Source organism: Raphanus sativus, chromosome 5 (assembly GCF_000801105.2).
Source record: "Raphanus sativus cultivar WK10039 chromosome 5, ASM80110v3, whole genome shotgun sequence".
NCBI classification, from domain to species: Eukaryota; Viridiplantae; Streptophyta; class Magnoliopsida; order Brassicales; family Brassicaceae; genus Raphanus; species Raphanus sativus.
The window spans coordinates 37447040-37468230 of NC_079515.1; the positions used below are offsets into that span (position 1 = coordinate 37447040).

At 37.0% G+C, this 21191-nt stretch overlaps 3 protein-coding genes and 1 long non-coding RNA gene across 5 annotated transcripts; 2 read left to right on the plus strand and 2 right to left on the minus strand.

Moving 5' to 3' along the window:
• Positions 1–170: 170 nt before the first annotated feature.
• LOC108861705 (histone acetyltransferase HAC5) lies at positions 171–7828 on the minus strand. 2 transcript variants are annotated; one of them, XM_056986624.1, is made up of 17 exons: positions 7523–7828; positions 7070–7244; positions 6679–6793; positions 6344–6584; positions 5827–6264; positions 3996–5725; positions 3555–3851; positions 3191–3466; positions 2807–2935; positions 2485–2685; positions 2264–2406; positions 1876–2188; positions 1657–1796; positions 1392–1470; positions 915–1301; positions 637–839; positions 171–547 (listed from the first exon to the last, which is right to left on the minus strand). In XM_056986624.1, the coding sequence occupies exons 2-17, from the start codon at positions 7207–7209 to the stop codon at positions 430–432; spliced, it is 4950 nt and encodes a 1649-aa protein (XP_056842604.1). In that variant the 5' UTR covers positions 7210–7244; positions 7523–7828; the 3' UTR covers positions 171–429. The 2 variants fall into 2 exon arrangements, with proteins under 2 accessions (XP_056842604.1, XP_018491142.2); XM_018635640.2 differs by having other exon boundaries at positions 7070–7286.
• A 535-nt stretch (positions 7829–8363) lies between these two features.
• Positions 8364–10684, minus strand: LOC108833042 (NAC domain-containing protein 21/22). The gene is made up of 3 exons (XM_018606488.2): positions 10366–10684; positions 9317–9591; positions 8364–8856 (listed from the first exon to the last, which is right to left on the minus strand). Exons 1-3 carry the CDS (start codon positions 10556–10558, stop codon positions 8497–8499), a joined length of 828 nt encoding a protein of 275 aa, XP_018461990.1. The 5' UTR covers positions 10559–10684; the 3' UTR covers positions 8364–8496.
• A 1710-nt stretch (positions 10685–12394) lies between these two features.
• LOC108833040 (uncharacterized) lies at positions 12395–13559 on the plus strand. The gene has a single exon (XM_018606487.2). It carries the CDS (start codon positions 12398–12400, stop codon positions 13373–13375), a length of 978 nt encoding a protein of 325 aa, XP_018461989.2. The 5' UTR covers positions 12395–12397; the 3' UTR covers positions 13376–13559.
• Positions 13560–17912: 4353 nt separating this feature from the next.
• LOC108833041 (uncharacterized) lies at positions 17913–18430 on the plus strand. Its single transcript, XR_001946627.2, has 2 exons — positions 17913–18019; positions 18243–18430. It is a non-coding gene; the product is annotated as an uncharacterized LOC108833041 (long non-coding RNA).
• The last annotated feature ends 2761 nt before the right edge of the window (positions 18431–21191 follow it).

The following is a 21191-nucleotide window of genomic DNA, read 5'->3' on the forward strand; positions in this document are numbered from 1 at the left end:
AAAGTATATGTGAAAAAATGTTGTTGAAAGTGTTAAAAGTTGTTGCAAATCTTACAAATAAATTTATTATTTACACACTTTCAACATTCTTTTCGTATATTTTATTAGCTTATAGCTTTGCCATAACGAAGGGATCTAAAGAGAGTTAAGACCCAACAGCTCAAATCGGATTCAAGTTAAAAGAAGCACCAAAATTTGAATCAAAATCACATATACACATTCGTCTGTACCTTAAGAATACATCAAATTAAATAATAAAACATCTAACTATATACCTCCTTGTGGAACCTAAATTAGCAGTAGCTGTGTAAAATGACTTTCCTCTGTGATATTTTCTCCATTTGCATCCTTTCTTCTAAGCATGAGCTCAAAAAGCGCACCCCTTAATAATCACATAGACGAGAGATATAACATGTCTGTCTATGTTGATCAGTCAGAAGTAGAGGTTGCTGCATCGGTGGCTCTCTGCCGCACCATCTCCTTCACAGCTGCTCTTCGTCTTGAATCTGCTTGTTGTTGCTTTCTACTAAAATGAGCTCTCAACTCTCTGTCACAAGTGTAAGATCATTAGAGAAAATCATAAACTTCTATTGAAGAAAATTCATTTTTTTTAAGTAGTAGCTCAGATTCACGTACCTGCATTTGGGTACTCTGCACTGGAGATCTCTGCAGTTCCGGGAGTGCATTCGGAAGAGGGACCACATTCTCTTACAAGGAACGCAGGAGTTTCTGTTCTTGCATGCAACACCATGCCTGACGAGAAGCTTAATCATGCGGCACCTTGGATACTGGCACTGCGCTGAGAAGCATGCCATCGCGTGTAGCAGCAGCTCTGTTAACTGCACTACCAAAACTGTATCAGCAAATGACGAGAAGAGAAGCCAAGAGAATTAAGAAAGTGAAAAAGACATTACCTGCGCAGTCTGGATTTGATTAGTTTGTGTGTTCTGAACAACAGAATCAGTCGCAGATGGACGGCTAACGAGGCTGTGTGGATGGTTGATGCCCTTTGAGTAGCAACCACTGCAAACTTCATAGTCAGGACAAACCTCGCAACGCCAACCTTGAGCAGGTTCAAGCTCTTGCTGGCAGATGGCGCATGCCGTTGGGAATGCAGGGACGGTTGGGTTGTGGAGATGATAGAGAATCATCATAGAAGAGTGTTTTGCTCGCCTCAGTGTGTCGTACTGGTAGTGGTTTCCTTGGCAAAGACTTAGGAAAGCTTGCCTAGTATCAAAGAACTCGCTCTCAAGGATGTCATCGCTGTCCTTGATTTCAGTAGGAACGTCTTCAATGGCAATCTGTAGAGACCAAAAACCTTGTCATGTACCGAACCAACATGAAGATAAAAAAACAAACATCTTAAATCTCTGTCAACGTTAGAAACTTACAGGATATAGTACATGCTTCTCCCTCTGATTGACTGGATGTCTCTCCTTTTCCAGACGGTTCTTTTCCACTTCATGACACCTGTATAAAAAGAAGAAAGCTCGTGAGATGCAGCCAAAGAGTGTGCTAAATCTTATAATAATCCAACATATACTCTCCACTAATTCAGTGGAGAAAAGTCTTTCGGCTATATATTTCTACAGCATTTTGAGATTAATATAGTAAAGTATGAAACAAACAAAAATTGAGGCGGCAAGTAGAACTTACTTGTCACAAATCTGAAAGTTCTTACACTGGTGGCACACCCACCGATGTCCAGATACCATGAGAGTGCAACAATGTTTGCAGCAATGTTGCAAATGAACCATGATGAAATCTTCCTTCATTGGGAGGATAATCTCACCCAGCTACAGAGAAGAAACAGCAATGGAAAGTTAGGTGGCGATCTCTTACTATAACAGAGAAAGAGAGAGAGAAGAAACTTACTTTATGCATTAGCAGAAGATCCTTAGTGGCATTGGCAGAAAGGTCCAGCTGACCAACTGCTTTTAAAGCCCTTTTCGATATGACCTTTTTAGGCATTACTTTTCTATTAGACTTCTTGCCATCTTCTTCTTGGCTCATTTGATCTATTAGATCCTCGGCGGCGCCTGGCCAGTAGTCCCCATCAAAATATGGCAGCCTTGCTGCTGTTACCTTAGCTCTACATTCCCCAGATTGGACGAAGAAATGATCATAGAAGTTTGTACATTCAACAACCACTTTTTCCTTGGCTGCTTTCCTTAGCATTGCTAAATACCTGAAAAGGAATGAGTACACTATGCATCATGGTGAATAAAAAAAACAAGTATTACAAGAAAGAATCATCACATACCACTCCCTTAGTTTGTCAGTCTTTGGCGTTTTCTGAATCTCAGGATGACAGTAGAGAATGTAATCTTCACCCTTAAGAGGAGGGCATGCCCATATATAGCAGCTTGAAAACCCACGTTTCTTACAGTAATCAAGATAACCAATCTGCAAGACCATTGTTGATAAAACTTGTGAAGAAAATGAGCCAGGAAGCAACTAGGATCAGAAAAAAAAATAGCTTACCAGAATCTCATGGTATACAAAAGTACGAAGGGCCTCCCCAGACACAGTTCTAACGTCAGGTCTGAAGTACTTAACCGAGTCTAGATAGGAAAGGTATACACGCCGCTGATTGGGAGAGGCGGAATCTGTTCCAAACTCCTGGACGTACATGCCAAATAGGCAAACTTCAACACCTTCAATCTTTTGAAACAACAGAATGGCCTGAAAGAAAGAAAGGAATAAAGAAAAATTACATATAAGTGAGCAGAGAAGCTGATGGTCAAGAGGCATCATGCAGTAGTATGAAAGCATGATTAGAAAATAAGAACCAAGAAGTTGGTACCTTAGACTTATAAGGGAACTCTGATGAGTAATTTTCTTCCCTGAAAATGTCAAGAAAGCGTGGCTTTACTTCTAATATTTTGTCAACAGATGCAACAACTCTGATAACAAGTGAGTCTGCTCCAGGGACCTGGTATATTAATAAAGAAAGAAACTACATCGTTACCTTCCTATACATAAGGACATATCATTACAAGATATAAGGCACTGGAACATTAGCTGTCTTCTTTTTTTTACACTAGATAATTATGTTATTATGTTATTTGAGAAATATTACAGACGTTCTACAGCTATTTTGTATCTTTCTGTAAGCCCAACTTCATATTTCTCTCCATAAATCAACATCATATGGTTAAATGTGGCAGGAAACATAAGCATGATTTACCTCGTCGTAGCTTTTTCCTTGAAGCCTAGCCCTCTCCTGTCTTTCCTGTCTCAGTTTCTTGAACAACCGCTGTTCTAAATGGTTGCTAAGATTACTGGCTGGCAAACTTTTTGCCCCCAGAATAACACCTTGTGATACTGGTTTCCTTTCTCCTTGTTCCACCTCTTGTATGTAGCAATTAGGGCAAGTGTACTCAGCTTGCCCATGATTCCTACGGCCGTTGAACAAAGCACAAATTTGATGCTGCCATGCTTGACATTTATCACATTGCACCCACTACACAGAATCATTAGATCAGAAACAGAAAAAAAAAGAGAGAGAGAGAGTAAAGCAGAATAGGTTCAGAAAAGCTGAAGAGTCGTACCGATTCTTCAACCTCCTCATCATTTTTCTTTTTCTCAAACCTTGGCTTCGGCACAGGAGTTCCATCAACAGTAACAGTGTTCGTACGCGTTTCATTATAGCAAGGGATGCAGACATAGTGCCGCGACTCGCCTACCACAACAGTATAGTGCATAGCATTTCTCTTGACACGCGCGCCACAAGGTGTGCAATATATAGGTGTTGGCTCAAATGCAAGCCTCTCAACAGCACATAACTGGCAAGAGTTTTCAGACATGGAAAGTCCCATTGCTTTGTTTTTCTCTGCCTTGGTTTTACTCTGAAATAAAATTACCCACTGTTAACAGCCATGTGCAACTCAAAGGAAAAGGAACGTAGAGAGATATAGAAAGATTCAGACACCAGTATAAAGAGACCTAATGAAAGTAAAGAGGAATCTGCATCTAAAGATTTGTCAGCTTACCTGGCCCACCCACTGACGAAGACCACGGATATGTTCCTCTACTTGCTCTGGAGTGAACAGCTCAATTAATGAGACTCCCTTGATCTTTGACTTTCCACTATTAGACGCAGCTACAGCGCCTACAGACTGTTCCATTTTCTCTTCTTTGGGTGCGCTTAGTTCTTTCATACGTTTTGGTTTTTCGGGCTCTGGTGGATAAACAGTTTCACCATTCAATGAAGAGTCTCCAGCATGTCTTCTCATGGGGTTATCTTTGCAAACAGGCTTCTCCAGCTCATGGGAAACTGGAACATTCCTTCTCGAAGAATCAGAACTATCTGCTTTCATAGGCACATCACTTTGTAGACTACTATATTTCTCTTGCAAACTCATTGACAAATGAGCTTTACCGATACCAACAGATCTTCTGGCTGGGATGCTGTGTGTGTCAGGATAAGCAAACTGGGAGTGTTTCTCTACTTTCACACGCTTAGGAGAAGGTTGCAGATCATCAACAACAGATGGAGCTTCAGAGTCTCTTTCACTAGAAGCACGCATAGACTGAGAGGATCCCTTGCGTCTATGATCTAAACTACCTGAGCTAGGCTCAGCTTGTCTGACTACAGCAATCTTCTCTTTTTGTTTCTCCTTGAAGTTTTTGACATAAACACAGACTGGGCATGCTTCATTCCCGCAGTGCTTATTATGATTAATAAGTTTCCGCGTCTGAAGACAATATCGATATGCGCAAGCAGGGGCCTTGCAGTAGTTGATATGTTTCAGTAGCGTTTTGGCAGTAAAACAATACTTGCTCTCACATCTATCCTCCGCTGCATTGCATTTGCGAACATGTAGCAGGAACAAAAGCCACCGCCTCTGGTTTATGTAACTTGAATCACAATCTCCATTCAACTGTTTACTAAGTGTGTTGCTTCCTTCTGGGAGATGTGGAGCCTCCAGGGTGCTTTTAGGAGCAAGAGTTTGGCAGTTTGCAGACTCTCTTACAGACAAACTATCATTAGCAGCTTCAAGCAGCATAGGTAATCTTTGAGATGAGTTTACCCCAAACTGTTCTCTCTCTCCATTAGAATCTTTTGATGTTTGTGTCAAGTTCTGAGAAGATGAACGCCACTGACCCAGACTTGATACTGGCTGCACTCCAACTGAGTGATTATTCAAATCTTTCCATTGTGGTATCTGCTGCGTCTGATGAGATTGTGAATTGTTTAGCTGGCTACTAAAAACTGGTGCACTCTGAGCAGCAACATACTCGTCCTTGACAGTGTTCTGGTTGTACTGGTTTTGCAGCTTGGATGGATCTACTTGATTCATAGCCTGCAGCTGAGAAGCTTCATTATAGTAGTCCGTGCGAGGCTCATGCTTAACTTGACTAACAAAATTTGAAGCTCGCTGAGATTGATGATAAGCATTATTGTTCAACAAATGCTCTTGTTGCTGGTATTGACCATGATGAGCTTGCTGGTTGAATTGATTCTCTACTGGTTGATGACTCACCTGAGCCAAATTTTCTTTAGAGCTGGAAGATGATTGGAAATTCCCATTCTCAAACTGTTGAGGTACGTGACGTTTAATCAACGGAGTCCTTTCCACTGCGTGTAGGCTTGACTGATTACTACCAAAGGAAACATCAACTCTCCGCATAGGATTCATATCCACAACATTTTCCATTGAGCCAGATGATCCATAGAGATTCCCAGTCCCATAAGTATCAGAATTGCTCATTGTATATCCTTCAGATGGAAAAAAACAAGCAATTAGCGTACAACTATGAGTTACATAAAAGAGAGTATTGAAAAATTCAAATAGCATAGGAAAAATTGGAGATGTTTACTGTGAACATGTGACACTTGCTGCAACTGATCAACAGGCTGCTGCAAAGGTTGGGATGAATTTGAAAAATGTGTAGAACTAATGACCCCTTCAGATCCCATGTGACCATTAGCAAGGTGTTCACTGTTTCCACTCATCCCTACACCAGCATTTTGAGATATATTGATCATCCCAGACGCATTCTGGTGATTGTTTGACCTGAAACCACCTCCCATCTGGTGATCAAGGTTGTATTGCATACCGTCATTTGAACCAGCAGCATGTTGCCTCTGCAGCTGAGACGGATTCCCAACAGCCATAAGATTGCCACCATCTCCATTTCGAAGAGACTGATATACGTCAGCGTTAGCAAATCCAGGAGTAGGAATCATCTGGCCATTGTCATTAGAACTAACTGAAAACCCCGCAGATAGTTGCTGGTGACCATTAATCATTGAACCTGTCAAAATATTAATAGAAATCAGTACAAACTTACAGGTATTCAGTAGAATCTTACATCGGATCTTAGTGACACTTACCTCCATTCATGCGAGTAGTTGGCATAACCCTTGTTGCATCTGCTAAGTTGTTATTACTGTTGAAGGTGCTCGTATCCACCATAGGGGTGGCCGTATAACTCTGACGCAATCCTTGAGAAACCGCAGGCGTCTGAACAGTCATACCGACAGAACTTGAAGGATTAGCAGGGCGCTGACCAAACATTTGTTTCAGAATAGAGTTTATGCGAGCCTCAAGATTTTGGATATCTAAGTACGCCTCCTGTCAAAAAAAAAAAAGAAAGAAAGAAAGTACCATCAAGAACAATGACCAAAGCTTCTATATAACAATGAAGAATATCAAAAGTGAGATGAACCTTTGAGGTGGCCGTTTTGAACATTACACTTTCTAACCGTTTTGAAACCTCAAATAACTTTGCCTTTGAGGCATCATCAGTCTTTGAAGGCTGCCTCTGCTGTAACCAAACGTAGCTGGCAAGAATAACTCAATTAAATAAGTGTATTTTCAACACTTTACACAAAACATAAGATCACTTCAACAACAAAATTATTGTTATCACCAAACTAAACCCCAAGACTTTGTAACAAGAATACAAGATCAGTGTTGATCATTTAAAAATTAAGCAACTAGAATATTATTAGATGAGTAAACTACTAATGTGTCTAAGTGGTATATGCATTAACCACATACACCAATGTAATAAGAGCAAGACACCATTTAGGCAAAAACAAAGAAACAATTCTTACATTCTGTTCAGCATCTCCTGCCGTAATCTGATACCATCTTGGTTTACGCCATTGGCCATATTAGGCTGAGACGAAACACCAGAAGCAGAACTCTGCATTTGTCCTGGCTGAGGAACCATCCTATGCTGTCCCTGAGCCATTCTCAGGAACACTTTATGACCAAAAGTGTCTGAAGCTATGAAAACACAATCATCACCACAACAATAAGCTACAGAGCCTGTAATAAAAAAAAAACACAAAAACATTGAGCTCGTAGAAATGTAGTAAGCAAAACGCATTGAGACACAAACAATGAAACAATCTCAGTTAACACCGCCACATCGTGAATTACGCCTTACGAAAGAGGAAACTTTCTAATATTACAAACGAATCGTCAAAACTCAATCACCAAACCCTAGCTCGAGATCAATCAAAAAATCAATCATTGAAATGGAATTAAAACAAACCCTAAACCTGAAATACGTTGGGGGAATCAGCAATTCGATAGAACACGACGGAGATGGAAGGTCGTAGCCGGGAAAATCGATGCCGGATTAGGGAAAAGACGGCGGGTGACAAAAGAAAGACGACGGAGACGATTGAGGAATTGGTCGGTGCATGTAAGATAATGACGGAGCTATAGCAAGTTTGCTTTTTTGGGCAAAAAGGCGATATTTTTTACCAAACGAGTCATAAAAATCATTGCTTTGTTTTTTTTTTGAAAAAAAAAGTATCTTTCGAAGCATCAACGGACAGAACATAACAGCCGGAGTTTTTACCCAATCAGATCTTCAGATGAAAACCATAATTGTTTTCTCTCTCTCTCTCTCTCTCTCTCTCTCTCTCTCTCTCTCTCTCTCTCTCTCTCTCTCTCTCTCTCTCTCTCTCTCTCCTCCATAAGTCAATCAAATTAAAGTCAAGTGGATATTACTTACTTACTCAAGGATTCTTGGATAAATATCTTGATATAAGATTTTATTTAGAAAATTACACAATTATTTATCATTATTCTAACATCCGAATTAATAAGTTAATAGATATATTAATAATTATCTAATTTGAGTTTTATAATTATTCAATATTTTGATAACAGATATATCAATATCAAAATCTTGGTGAACACTAATAGCAACATTGAACTTGTGAAAATAAAATTGTAGTGAAATATTGGTCTGATAAAAACAGCAAATTGAATGTATGAGTTGTTTTGTGTAAAATTTCATATTCTTCTTAAAAGTTTGCTTCTTGGGAGTTTTAAATGTGTTCACATAGATACATATATAGTTTTCATTTTGTAAAAAAATACATTAAACTATTTAAATTTAAAATATGATGTTATTATCTAATCCATGTATGTATAACAGATTACACAAGAGGTGTAAATAAATAATGTCTTTAGTTATGAACAATATAGATTCATTTGCATAATCATATATTTCCTGTAGTAATCAATAATTCCAAGCATCGAGACTTGGGATGCCAGTGTCGGTTAATTGGCTCTCTGCGCTTCCTTCTCCGTAACTTTGTGATTCTTTGCCACTCTTAGTGAGTTGGCTTAGCAAAACCCTGAGAACCATCTGATCCGACGAAGGTTTGGACAACGGGTTGGGGTTCTTGGTGTCAAAGCCAGATTGGTTGGTTTGGTTCAAATTGGAGAAGCAGGGCACTTGCTGGTTGATGTGATGATCGAAGTTGATGTAAGAGTCCATCAATGCAGAAGCATTTTGGTTTGAGCAGCTTCTCATGTTGTTGTCTCTGTTAACTTCGTTGTTGTTCTTGTGAAAAACTCTACACAGTACCCATTCTTCCTGTTTTGTCCAACAAACCAAATTGTTTTAGTTCAGACCATGCATAAAAGTCAAAAAAAAAATTCAAAATATGGTTAGAGAGTAGTTTTTTTTTTTGCCAAGTCAAAGATCATCTTATGTAAGCCACAAATAAATCTTTGTAAAATCGTCAGCAAAATCCCTTAAAAAGATAGATAACATTCAAGTTGAATGTGAAACAAAAATAAAGTCAAATCTTTTTCCATAAGTCATGGGATCGTATGATTGTGACATCCCCCTGGAGGCTTGCTTCATGCTTAATTTGATACTTACATCCAAAAAACATATACTACGTTCCAAAATATATTGTATATCTAAAATGACTATAAATTTAACCCAAAAAAGTTTAAGTGAATCATGATCTTATAATATAGTAAAAGAAAAAAAAATCTTATGATATGGATCTCGAAACGATAACATAAGTAAATAAAGTAATAATTACCTTTAGAGGATTAGGAGCGTGGTGAAGAAATGTTCCGTGGAGACGAAACTCATGCATGACCCAATCAGTTTTACAACCTTTAGGAGCTCGACCTTTGTAAAATACAAGTGTCTTTCTCATGCCCACAAGACTACCATTTCTGTGGATTGCTCTATCTTTACCGGTTGCTTTCCAATAACCGCTGGCCGTAGCTCGGTTTGTCCTTTGTCCGGTTGCGTATTTTCGATCTTTTTGGCTGTAAAAATACCATTCTCTACATCCCACTCTCGCCGTTTCTGTACAAAACATGACATTTTGTATATACTAGTAAAATGATAAGAATGTTTTCAAAATGTTAACGGTTTGAATGCTATTTTTATTGCATTTCACATATATTAATTGATTTCAGTGTTTAATAAAGAGGGGTGTTTTCTCTAATATTTAATGGATATTTTTATGATAAGATATGCCGTTCAAAAAGAAAGAGAAATCTTTCCGGAAAATTTATCTTTTTCTTTAAATGTCTTTATCTTGATGATGTATTCGATAAGATCCAAATGATTATTATTGATCCGCATCATATCTTAACGAACCAGGTTCCCAATTGCCAAGCATCGAATAGGCATTCAACACGTATGCATGACTAGGATAATTCCTTTTTTTATTGTACAAAATTGTTATTAACTTTTCAAAGAAAAAAGCTTAATATATACGTCTATAGTGAGTGTATGACAGCCATCAATAATTGTGCAGTTAAATAGTCTTTTTCACAACAAAATAGTAAGAACATATTCTAATTTGCAGGTGGCTCGCAAGTTGTACTTTGTTTATTTTCTTTTTTGTTAGTTTGTCAAAATATGATGATCTTGAACTCGAAATATGGAAGAAACAACCAACAGATCATGTTGGCAACAAGAACTACGGATTATAACATGCTTAATTACGATCGAACGGTTAAACTATATGATGGAAGAGTTGAGAGATTTTGTGTGCACCACATACATATAAGCTTTAGATTATTCTGGATAATTTAAAAGAAAAGAGAGAGATATAAGCCAAAAGAAACTTACGAGGAATGTCCCAAGGCTCGCACTTGTTGAGATCAACCTCGATCAAGACAACTGGTTGATAGAGGCTACGAGCAGTTCTTTTCATCAAATAGTCGCAGACAAGCTCGTCGTCTCTCGGGTGGAATTTAAACCCAGGAGGCAAGTTAGCCTCAACCATACTTATACTGCCCTTATTCTCTTCTTTAACCTCCATTTCTATTTGATATCTAAAAAATTGTCTAATTAGTGTTTATTATCATCTGAGGATAGGTTAATATATCTGCGTAAAGAGAGGAAAGAGAGAGGGATCAAGAGGAATAACAGGGGGTCTTAAGCACGAGATAGGAAAGAAGAACGGTGTTATAAATAATTAAGAAACCATAAAGTCAACTTCGATATATTTCTTTTCTTTTTGTTCTTAGATTAAAAACAAAAGTCTACAGATTGGTTTTAGAATTGAGAGGAAACGTTACATATTGATAAGGTGAAGTATGATAGAATTGATTCGATCATATTAATGGTATTGACGGATGTATTTCTGAATCCAGGATGGTGGTCTTGAGACTATAACTTGTTAGAAGATGTCTGGAAGAAAATTTGATGGTTTGTAATCATTTTTGAAGTATTCCAAATTGTGTTTTGGTATGTGAAATATATTCACATAATTATTGTAGTTAACAAATGATTTTTAAATAATAGTTAATTATAATATTATAAACTGCGAGAAATATTATAAAAACAATTTACAATTGATAATTATATATATTTTATGATGATTCATGTCTGATTACATCATTCAAAACAGTCTTATAAAAATTCACGTGTAATGGTTCTATTTGCACTATATTATAAGTTTGATGTAGATATAATTTCACTAATCTACATATTTTCTGTTTTTCATAATAATTGTCACTTTAGACTTATGTACACAAATTAAAAAATCATTTAATTTTGCATATTTTTATATTTAAACGTCATTACAAATACAATTACTTATATTTCAACCAATAAAAAATAAACTAAAAATAAAATTAATAAATTCTGCATTGAAATATTAAAACAATATTTATTTTGTAACGAATTTTTTTCTCTACAACGACAATTCGTATGAAACGGTGAGAGTAATTTTTTTTCAAAATTAGAAATTTTAGAATTTCCTTATATTGAAGCATTAGTGATTTTTACTGTTAAACCATTGAAATAAGAGAACTTTCGTAACAAATATAATAAATTTATAATTATTTTCTTGTGGGTGTGACAACATTAAATATTGTAGGACATAAAATTATTTGTGTTGCCACAAAACAAGTAAAGATTTTGTCTCGACAAGCATAAGTACAGAAGTAAATACAAGTCGGACCATTTATAGTTTTATATCTGAATTTACGTTTCGTTATAAACACTGAGTTATCTCTTATTGTCGTTTGCGACTCAAGGTAAACTAACAAATCTATGGACGCGAGCCTTGGCTACAACGGATTTAACATCCCTTCCGTTGGGGCGTTGAACCCTCTTCGGAAGAATAGTTGGGAATGTGGCTGCCCAGGTAACCAGAGTTATCAAAAAAGAAAAAAAATCTGATCGTATCAACTCAGTTATGGCGAGACAAAACCGTGGCTCTGACTTGTTTTTGTTGTACATCTCTGAACAAATACTACATATTCTATGGAATTGTACTAAATTTGGTAGTAAACATAGACAGAGATGGACTGAGTCATAAAAATATGTTCTCAATCATAAAATATGTTTTCATACAATAAGAAAACTCTATAGTACAGTCTAACGTATTTGGGCCTTTTAACCCGACCCGACTCGAATTCTTACGTTAAATTATTGGATCCAGTAAATGAAGACACGTGTGTGCTGTATATGTAAGAATCTGAGCTGAGTTGTATATGTTGCTGCTGTTCCAAAAAAAAGCGTATATATTGCTTGTCTTGTCAGTGCCACTTCTCTACAAACCCTAAAACGCTCTCTCTCTCTCTCTCTCTCTCTCTCTCTCTCTCTCTCTCTCTCTCTCTCTCTCTCTCTCTCTCTCTCAATCGACTTGTAAATGTCGACAGTTTGCGTTAAAAATGCTGGTACTTCACCGGAGAAGATATCAAGAGCGAGTTACTCTTGTAGAAGCTCCAAAATGTCAGTGATGAACCAAGAATCTCAACCGTTGGATCCTCATTTGAAAAAGGAAGAAGATCCTGTGGACTTTGAGTTTCTTCTCGAAGATCCCGTCACAATGTTAACCGCCGACGAGCTTTTCTCAGACGGAAAACTAGTCCCACTTAAGTTTTCCGGCGCCGTTAGTTCGAGGGAGAAGCCTAAAACAACAACGGCCGTTAACACGGCCCGAAGATTAATAGAGATGGAGAGTGTTGATGATCCTTACACCTTCTCTCCGAGAGCTCCTCGTTGCACTATGAGGTGGCGCGAGCTTCTAGGCCTTAAGAGACTCGCCAAAACGCCAGAAGAAGCGTCGCCGCGCTTGTCTTCTTCTACTCCAAACCCCTCCAAAACGGCATCGTTTAGGTATTTACTCAACCGAAGTTCCAAATCTCCCGCCGCAGCTAGGGACTCGGACATATCGTCGATCTCCTCTTCACGTCTCTCCCTCTCCTCGTCCTCTTCCTCTGGTCACGACCTCGACGACGTTCCTAGACTCTCTCTAGACCACGACAACAAACCCAACAACGCTCCAAACCCGTTTGCCCGGTCACGTGCCCACCACCACCACCACCTTAGGAAGCCACGACGTGAGAGGGCCTTGACGGTGACGGCGGATAGTCCGAGACTAAATGCTTCGGGGAAGATCGTGTTTCATGGACTCGAGAGAAGCTCGAGTAGTCCAGGTAACTTCACAGGCGGACCAAGAATGAAACATCACCATGGGATGCCGAGATCTCATTCTGCTAATGTCAGAATCACTCCTGTTCTTAATGTTCCTGTCTCTTCCCTCCGTGGGGGTCTCTCCTTTGGCCAGCTTTTCACTTCTTCGTCTGGGAACAACATTATTACCAAGAACCGCACCAAGACTTGAACCGACTATCTAAACCGGATTCTAGTTGTACTTGTACTGGCTTTATTAGTAAAGAGAGATTCGTTTTAGTTTAACCGGGGATAAATCATCAGATAAGATTAGGTTTGGTTTGGGTTCAAAATGTAAATTAAGATAAAAAATATGATTTTCTGTCATGGTTCTGCATCGAGCGAGTTGTTCAAAACTGGAGAAAACAAGACGGTCATTAAAATACTGTGACAAGAGTAAGTAGTGCTTCCCATGTTCAGAGATTATTTATTCAGTGATATTAAACCACATGTTTAGATAATATACTAGTAATGTTTTGACTCGTTATCTACGTACAATTGTACTTTTATTAGTATCCAAATTTTAGAAACTTTGTATTTATGCTTCAGGGGAGCGACAGCTTTTGTTATTTTTATCTTAATCTCGTATTAAAAAATAACGAGATTCTGCATGTTTAAAGACAATCCAAAATGCAAATCTTCTCCGTATCAGCTTTAGTTCATCTGCTGCACCCGTTTAGTTATTGTTCTATAGTCTGTGTCAACTTAGTGTAATAATTTGAGGATAAGGATACAGCTTTAACTGTGGTTGGTCATGTGTTGGTCCAGATCAAGACCTGCGACATGTTTGATCTCCAATGCGTATCTTATTTTGTATCACCATGACAAATAGAGTGTAATCGACTAGGCGTGTAGATTTGTAAGGACGCTCGTCACCTCAAAATGCAACTTCAATCATAGCTGTTCATTAATAATTGAACGTTTATATATAACCAAGAACGGTCAAAGCGTGAAGAAAGATGTCAGTAGCTGCATTTTGTTCGAGTAAATAAAGACTGGTTCCAATAATTTTTTGTCTCTATATAAATACATCACAAATAAAAATTGTTCGTCATTCTCGACCATGGTGTTTTCAATCCCATCCGTTGGATATTTCTTTCTTCTCCACCTCTCAGTTTAGTGACAACACATATCAGAGAACAAAGATGGGGTTACAAACACATATAATTGTTCCATTACAAAAACACCACTCTAAGTATTTGAATGATAAGTAAACAGAGTATAAATTTTGCGACATATATTATAGCTATTAGCTGGTGAATCAATCAAACTTCCTACCATTGCACACGTAACAAAAGTATGATAAAAATGAGACATAACTAACTGCAAATGTGTTTAAAAAAAAAGAAAAAAAAACTAACTGCAAATACTCAGTGTTCTAAAAATTGGTATAGGCGGCGTTTAGGCGCCCGCGTAGTCAGCAAATCAGGTATGAGCGAAACGATTTTTTAAAACGATTTATTTAAAAATCGTTCTAGGTGTCCGAAAAATCGGTCTAGACGTCCGTATAAACAATAATCCTTTATAAAACGTCTAGTCACCGTTTAGCGATTCTTAGAACATTGACAAATAGTTTATTACATTTAACTTTTTAAATTTCGTTTTGAATTAAGAACTAGGCATGGAGTATGAATTCATGCTAATTTTGAAAATGATATATTATAATTTTTTCACTAGAAAACTGGTTTACATAGTATACTAACTTACACAAAAATGATATAATAATTTACATAGTATGAGCATGTCGTTTGATTATAGGTCCAATATGTCATGGCATGCATGTATATAATATAACAAAGCAGAGTAGCTTCTCAACGGTCTTCTTGACTAACTTTTGAATTTATGGGGACCTGCCCATAGTCCTCTCGGTGATTATTTGGATTTTGGCTGTCACATTTCGACTAAAATTTGGAAAGAACGTCCAGTATAACTACAGTTTTTAATCACTGAATGCAGAAAAAAAAACAGCCAGTTTTACTCAATTGAAGGGATGTTCTCACGAGTTGCTTTACTACCAAAAATATTAAAATAATGAAAGTAGCTAGTTTGTTTCAAAAAAAAAAATGAAAGTAGCTAGTTATCTACTATGCCTCAACGAGTTATAAATTAAACATTAAGATGAATGCATGTCGATCGTTATATTTATCTTAGCCTAATTAAGCATGCAGTATTACATTTTCTCCGTGTCGTTATGGTCCGATCTCAACGGCGGATGTGGAGGGATTTTTTTGGTGTTACAGTTCGGTTGCGATGGTGGGTACGGCTTCGCTTTCAGGAAAAGATATCGACGGATCGATAGGCTCTCTCCAGAAAAGGAAGCGATATGGTGAGAATGATGACTTCGGTGGATTGTGAAGAGATCTTGGGACAGACCCGATGAAGATTTCTGTTGATACAATTCCAGGCGAAGAGGCGGATTTGAAGGGGTCGGGAATCATGTCCCGACGGTGGTTCAGTGTCCCGGGGAAGCAACGGATGGCTTTCTCCGGTGGTCAAATCCTTGGCGGTGGCGACGAGACAGAATTTTGACGCGTGTACCTCGTCTGGTTGAGGTTCAAACACGTGTCTCCGAGCTTTATTTGGTAACGCGTGTTCTTTTATGCGTAAGTGTCACGCGCATCGGTTAGGATCGTTCGGTTTGGGCCAGTGTTGGGCTCGTTTCTTTAGAGCTATTGTTTGGACTCTTTTAGCTTAGGCTCAGTATCTATTTGACTGGACTTTGTATGTTATGGGTTTTAGTTTTTTCATAATTAATATTAATAGATGACAAAAAAAAAATATAAAATACTATAATAGATGTTGAAGGGTAATATAAAAAAATGAATGAAGGAGAGAGAACGTGAAGTTTGGCAGTCTTGCGCCCTCTGATAGATTCTTTATCTCCTGTTTGATTCTCATGGTGCTTTTATTCAAATGTCTCTTTGCTCTTTCTATATGTTTTTCTATCTATTATTTATTGATGTCTCTGCATGATATATTGGGACAAAGTGTCACGACAAGTGGCCTAACTCTAAATACAGAAGGCCGACAAGAAAGGAGATATTAGTTAGGAAAAAATACCGAGTTTAGAATGTCAAATAGACTTAACATGTTATAGATTTCACTTCATAGAAAAGTAAATACCAAAATTCAAAAATAGTCCAGTATAAGACCCTATAGACCTAGCTAATCTACATCTTATTGGTCCTGTGAGATTGATTGGAATTATATAGTAGTTACGAATTTAAAATATGGCCGGAGACACTACCCACTCTACCAACTAGGACAATGCACGTCCTTATCCAAATTCGGCAACAATTGACAAACTATATGATGGGTATATCAAATGCAAAAGAGTACTAATAATTTCACGGCATTAAATCAGTCTGGTGGTAGCCCCTCTCGTTTGACCGATACTCCACCCTTTTTTATTAGACAATAGGGTTGTACATAAATTTTAAAAAGTTATAAATTATAATATTTACTCTTTTATATTTTGAAATAAAAATATCATTGATTGTCAACTAATTAAAAAATCTACATGATATGAAAGCATAATATAAAAATTATGAAACTTTATATTGAAAAGTGAAAACCTTATTTAATTTGGAAAAAAAAGTGTTTCTAAATGTAAAGTGCTAAATGACGAAGAAAAAATTATATATTTTTAACGGGATATCTAAACATCTGAGATATTCATTTATTTTATTTTATGTTGGATTTGTGAGATACTAATATCGAGAATCCATATAATCTCTTATGAGCATGGAAAATCTATATCTTTATATATACACACATTGGCATTTAGTGACTGTGAATGAAACAAGGGGACATATATATTGGCTGCAGAGAAACGAGAGGGCAGCTTGAGCTGGGTTCTTAGCTGTCGCTACAGTGAACCAAATGCCATTCAATAGTAAACATTTATTGCTTTAACTGAAACTGCACAGTGTGAGGAATGGGAAGCAGCAAAAATACAAAACAAAGAAGAAAATAAGCGACAAAAACGTACAAGTGATTGCAATGGGAGTGAAGATGCATATGAGTTATTACTGTTAGAGTCAATATCGGAACTATGTGTCGATGTGTAAGAAGCAGCAGCATTTTGTTACGTCTGTCTTCTTCTCATATCTCTCGCTGTACATCTTACATCCTTTCTTGTTCTTGTTTTCAGTTTTACTTACCTTTTTTGTCAAGTACCATATTTTTAAATTTAGATTGATAATACCGAAGAATAATTCTATCAAACTATCTGATGTACACTGGAAAAAAAAACGACTCTATCTCTAGGTATAGACACGAACGTCGAAGCACTTGAAAATATATAGTAAGCTCAAATTTTCAAAATAATCATGCAGCAGGCAGAAAGCAGCTAACTTATATATAAAGGTTACTCAGTCTACCAAATTTGTAGTCATGTATACCAAATCTGCAAATATATATCTAAATCTGAATCATTATTTTTTTTTCTTTCTCAAACATGATGTAATTCTAAGTAATCCTTCTATCTCGGCACACGAGGTATAGGAGGAAATTTTGGAGTCCAAAAGATTCAGCATCCATTTATTCTTTATCACTCTACCCTAAACTCTAGACCACAAACTTGACCAAGATCCATCCTCTAGTTACTTGATTATTAATTTCAAATCCTTTCATGGGCCGATGTTCAAAATAAAAATCCTTTCATGGGCCTTCGAAAATGTTAGGGAAGGCCCGTTTCAAATATCAGGGCCTCGTCGAGTTTAAGTTGGGGCAATAACCCTAGCTATATATAGTGGAGAGACAAGTGAAGCACAGCCGACCATCCGAGTTCGGCGATTTCACTATGAGAGCCAAGGTATGAGAACTTCCTTTATATTTTGTATTGATTCCTTTACATATAGAGAACAAACCTACCTCATTGCAGCTAGCTTCGTTAAGATTGATGATACATACATACAAGTTTGTTTAGAAGCTTAGATCACAAGTTACAGTTCTTGATTCTGTCATTTTCTTGTCTTGACTGAACGAAAACAAACTGGTTGGGTGTTTTACGACATTGTTGTGGTTTGATCCTGCAGTGGAAGAAGAAGCGCATGAGGAGATTGAAGAGGAAGCGCAGAAAGATGAGACAGAGATCTAAGTAGTCTGTTGTCATACTTATCCATAATTCTCTGTTATTGCTTTTATTTAGTTTCTTGGAACCTTTTATGTTTTGTGTTGTTACATTTAAGTTTGAACAATCTTCTATAGATCTTGTTTTGCTTAATCCCTTTTATTACCTACAAGTTTATGAATTAAGTGAAAAATTAGTTGCAAAACACTGGTTGTAGGTGCAACTCCTAACAATTAAGACGTAGCTCCTACCTTCTAGGTCCTCTTATGTTACCCTTTCTTTGTTTCTTAGTATGTTTCAATTATATCTTCAAAAAGCAAAAGAAAAGAGAGAGATAGAGATTAGTTAGAATATAATAGACCCAATTGATGATGATGTTAAGGAGAATCAACCACACAATTGGGTCGTTCATATTCCTACACAACCGATCTCAGTCCGCTCGAAGAAATCTTGATCAGTAAGCAACACCTGAAGCACCGTCTACTCAACCTTCTTGTACATAGAAGAAGATGATGTAGAATCATCATTGATGATGATGATGGCAGCTGTGGAATCACGGGTGAAAGTTTTTGTCGTTATGTTCGACCAGAGTCGCAAACTGGAGTGGAGTATATAGATGACTTTGCCCATCTATCAGATCTCTCTCCCTTGTTCCTTCTTTCACTTTCCTTCGGCTACAAGTTTTAATCGCTTATGCATCATCTAAACTTTTACATCCTATAAGACAAATATAATGTAACATGAATTTTCAAAGTACACCAGTTCATTGATTTGATTGCAGGATATTAGATGAGAGAGTTCCAGTTTGGTCTCTTGTTTGCCTGGACTGTGGACTGTTCCAGCCATGTTTCAGGGTCAGTGATTGCACATGCTGTGTATGAGCTATGGAAAACTTCATTGGTAGGATTCCAGACTAGCTTGTTGAGAAAGGGAATAAAGATATGAAACTATCGAAAAGATAAAAAAAAATTGGAAATAAGACTGGCATAGACCAGTAGTAATCATATACATATTAAAAACATGTCGCATTCTATGATAGGTACATAACGCAGAGTGCCAAAAAACAAATGTCACTGTCTCACATTGGTCACATCCCACGGAATCAGTCGCTTATCATTTATGGGACTAGGCTAGACAGACGCACACATGTCTCTGCCTGCATATATGTCAAGAAATTTGTATTTATATAAAGTTGCATAGATCAAACAAGTTTGGTTGGTGAAGTGTGATCAATTGGACAAGTTAATGTAATTTTAGGAGTAGAAGAGAGGGACACATCCAAATAATACAAACGCACATCTACCTTCCTGTCAACATTTTATTGTTATGACCAATAGATATGATTTTGTTTCCAAAGATATTTGACATAAATCTACAGAGAAATGTGGTGCAAATGCAATGGAGTTGGAGGAGAAGGGCCAGTCGTTTTTTGCCGACCCTTATATTTTCTAGATATGTTCATGTCGTCCCTTAAACTTGACAGTGAATTCCTGTCTTTTCATCGTCTCACAATTTATGTATCAAGCATTTTAGTATAGTCTTTTATAATACACTAATCCTTACAGTCATTTAGAAAAGACCTATCAGTTTCACTCGTTTCTGTATATTATGTGTAGTGGGTGAGAGGGTGGTGTGGTGATGATTCCCTTTTCTTCACCCAAGAATTTTATTATTTCATCAGCCATATGTTAATCAATCTTGGCAGCTGATTAGCACGTTGGTTAATTAATTTAAATATGACAAGTTTAGTCAAATTTGAGCTATAAAATGATTCATATCTAACATGGAAAATTGAGATTAGTTCTGGCATCTGATTCCAAAATGCTAACGTGGAAATGGGTCACAGTGATTAGGTGAAAGCATAAGAGTGATAATAGAGGGATTTCTTTTATTCTATATTACATTATGATTATACATACAAGTCATCCATAATTACGGCCCCGTCCTGATCTAGAAATCGCCTTGGATCCACGTAACGTATGTATAAAATTCATATGATATCTTTGCTGTTCTACTCAAATTATCACTTTATCAGATAGATTAGTTGGGTCCATACGGGTGGGTGCATGAAATCGAGTGCAACGGTATAAAAAATCGTAGAATATAATTGGTACATGGAGTGGAAAGTAAGGTCCTAGTGTGTTTCCGATAGAAGTAAGATGTTGATCGTGAAATCGATTTGCCTATGCATGCACCTAGTTTTGCCACCCGAAAACTTTCACTTAAGTGAGTTAACATTCATAGCTTTTAACCATAGCTTCTATTCCTATATAGTGATATATATTGGTCTAAAATGCCTATAATTAAATTAAGTGGTTGTTGTCAAGTTATATGGGTTTGTTTAGTAGAGATTTGAATTGGTGTTTTTATAAAAGTGCGAACCTATAATCTTGAAAAAAATGAATTCTCTTTTCTTATCGTAAAATATACAATCTTTTTTTGGAATATATTGTTGATGAAAGTAACAAAAAAAGTGGAAACACATTAGTGAGGTTTAGGGATTATAATGATCTTCTAATACATGTGATGCCATCTCGAGCCGTATCCAATTCCTTACGAATCGATCAACCAACTTTTCTGATGTCTCAGCTTTCACGTATATTGTGTTCAATATATCTATCTACATGGCATTCATATTACATATATAGGATGTGTATATTCTTTACCTTTATATATATACACACACAACAATTACACAATTTTAATACATCTATGTCTGGCATAGATGACGACGTCTATCAAGAATATATGGTAGAGAAAAAAAAGAAAAGAATATATGGTAGAGGACCTTACAAACACTACACAATATTTTATGCATATAGGGATGAAGAAAACGAGATTCCCTCGATAAAGGACTAATAAAGTTTGTTCCATAGACAAAATTAGATGTGCAATTATGTTTGTATGACATTGT

Bases quoted from the DNA above. Each gene is read 5' to 3' on its own strand.
- LOC108833040 (XM_018606487.2), top strand. From the start codon at position 12,398: ATGTCGACAGTTTGCGTTAAAAATGCTGGTACTTCACCGGAGAAGATA.
- LOC108861705 (XM_056986624.1), bottom strand. From the start codon at position 7,209: ATGGCTCAGGGACAGCATAGGATGGTTCCTCAGCCAGGACAAATGCAG. The intron at 1,797-1,875 runs GTAAGTTTCTTC...TCTTCTCTGTAG, and splicing joins ATCTTCTGCTAATGCATAAA to CTGGGTGAGATTATCCTCCC. The intron at 548-636 runs GTACGTGAATCT...CACTTGTGACAG, and splicing joins TGCAGAGTACCCAAATGCAG to AGAGTTGAGAGCTCATTTTA.
- LOC108833042 (XM_018606488.2), bottom strand. From the start codon at position 10,558: ATGGAGGTTAAAGAAGAGAATAAGGGCAGTATAAGTATGGTTGAGGCT. The intron at 9,592-10,365 runs GTAAGTTTCTTT...TGTTTTGTACAG, and splicing joins CGAGCCTTGGGACATTCCTC to AAACGGCGAGAGTGGGATGT. The intron at 8,857-9,316 runs GTAATTATTACT...TGGACAAAACAG, and splicing joins ACGCTCCTAATCCTCTAAAG to GAAGAATGGGTACTGTGTAG.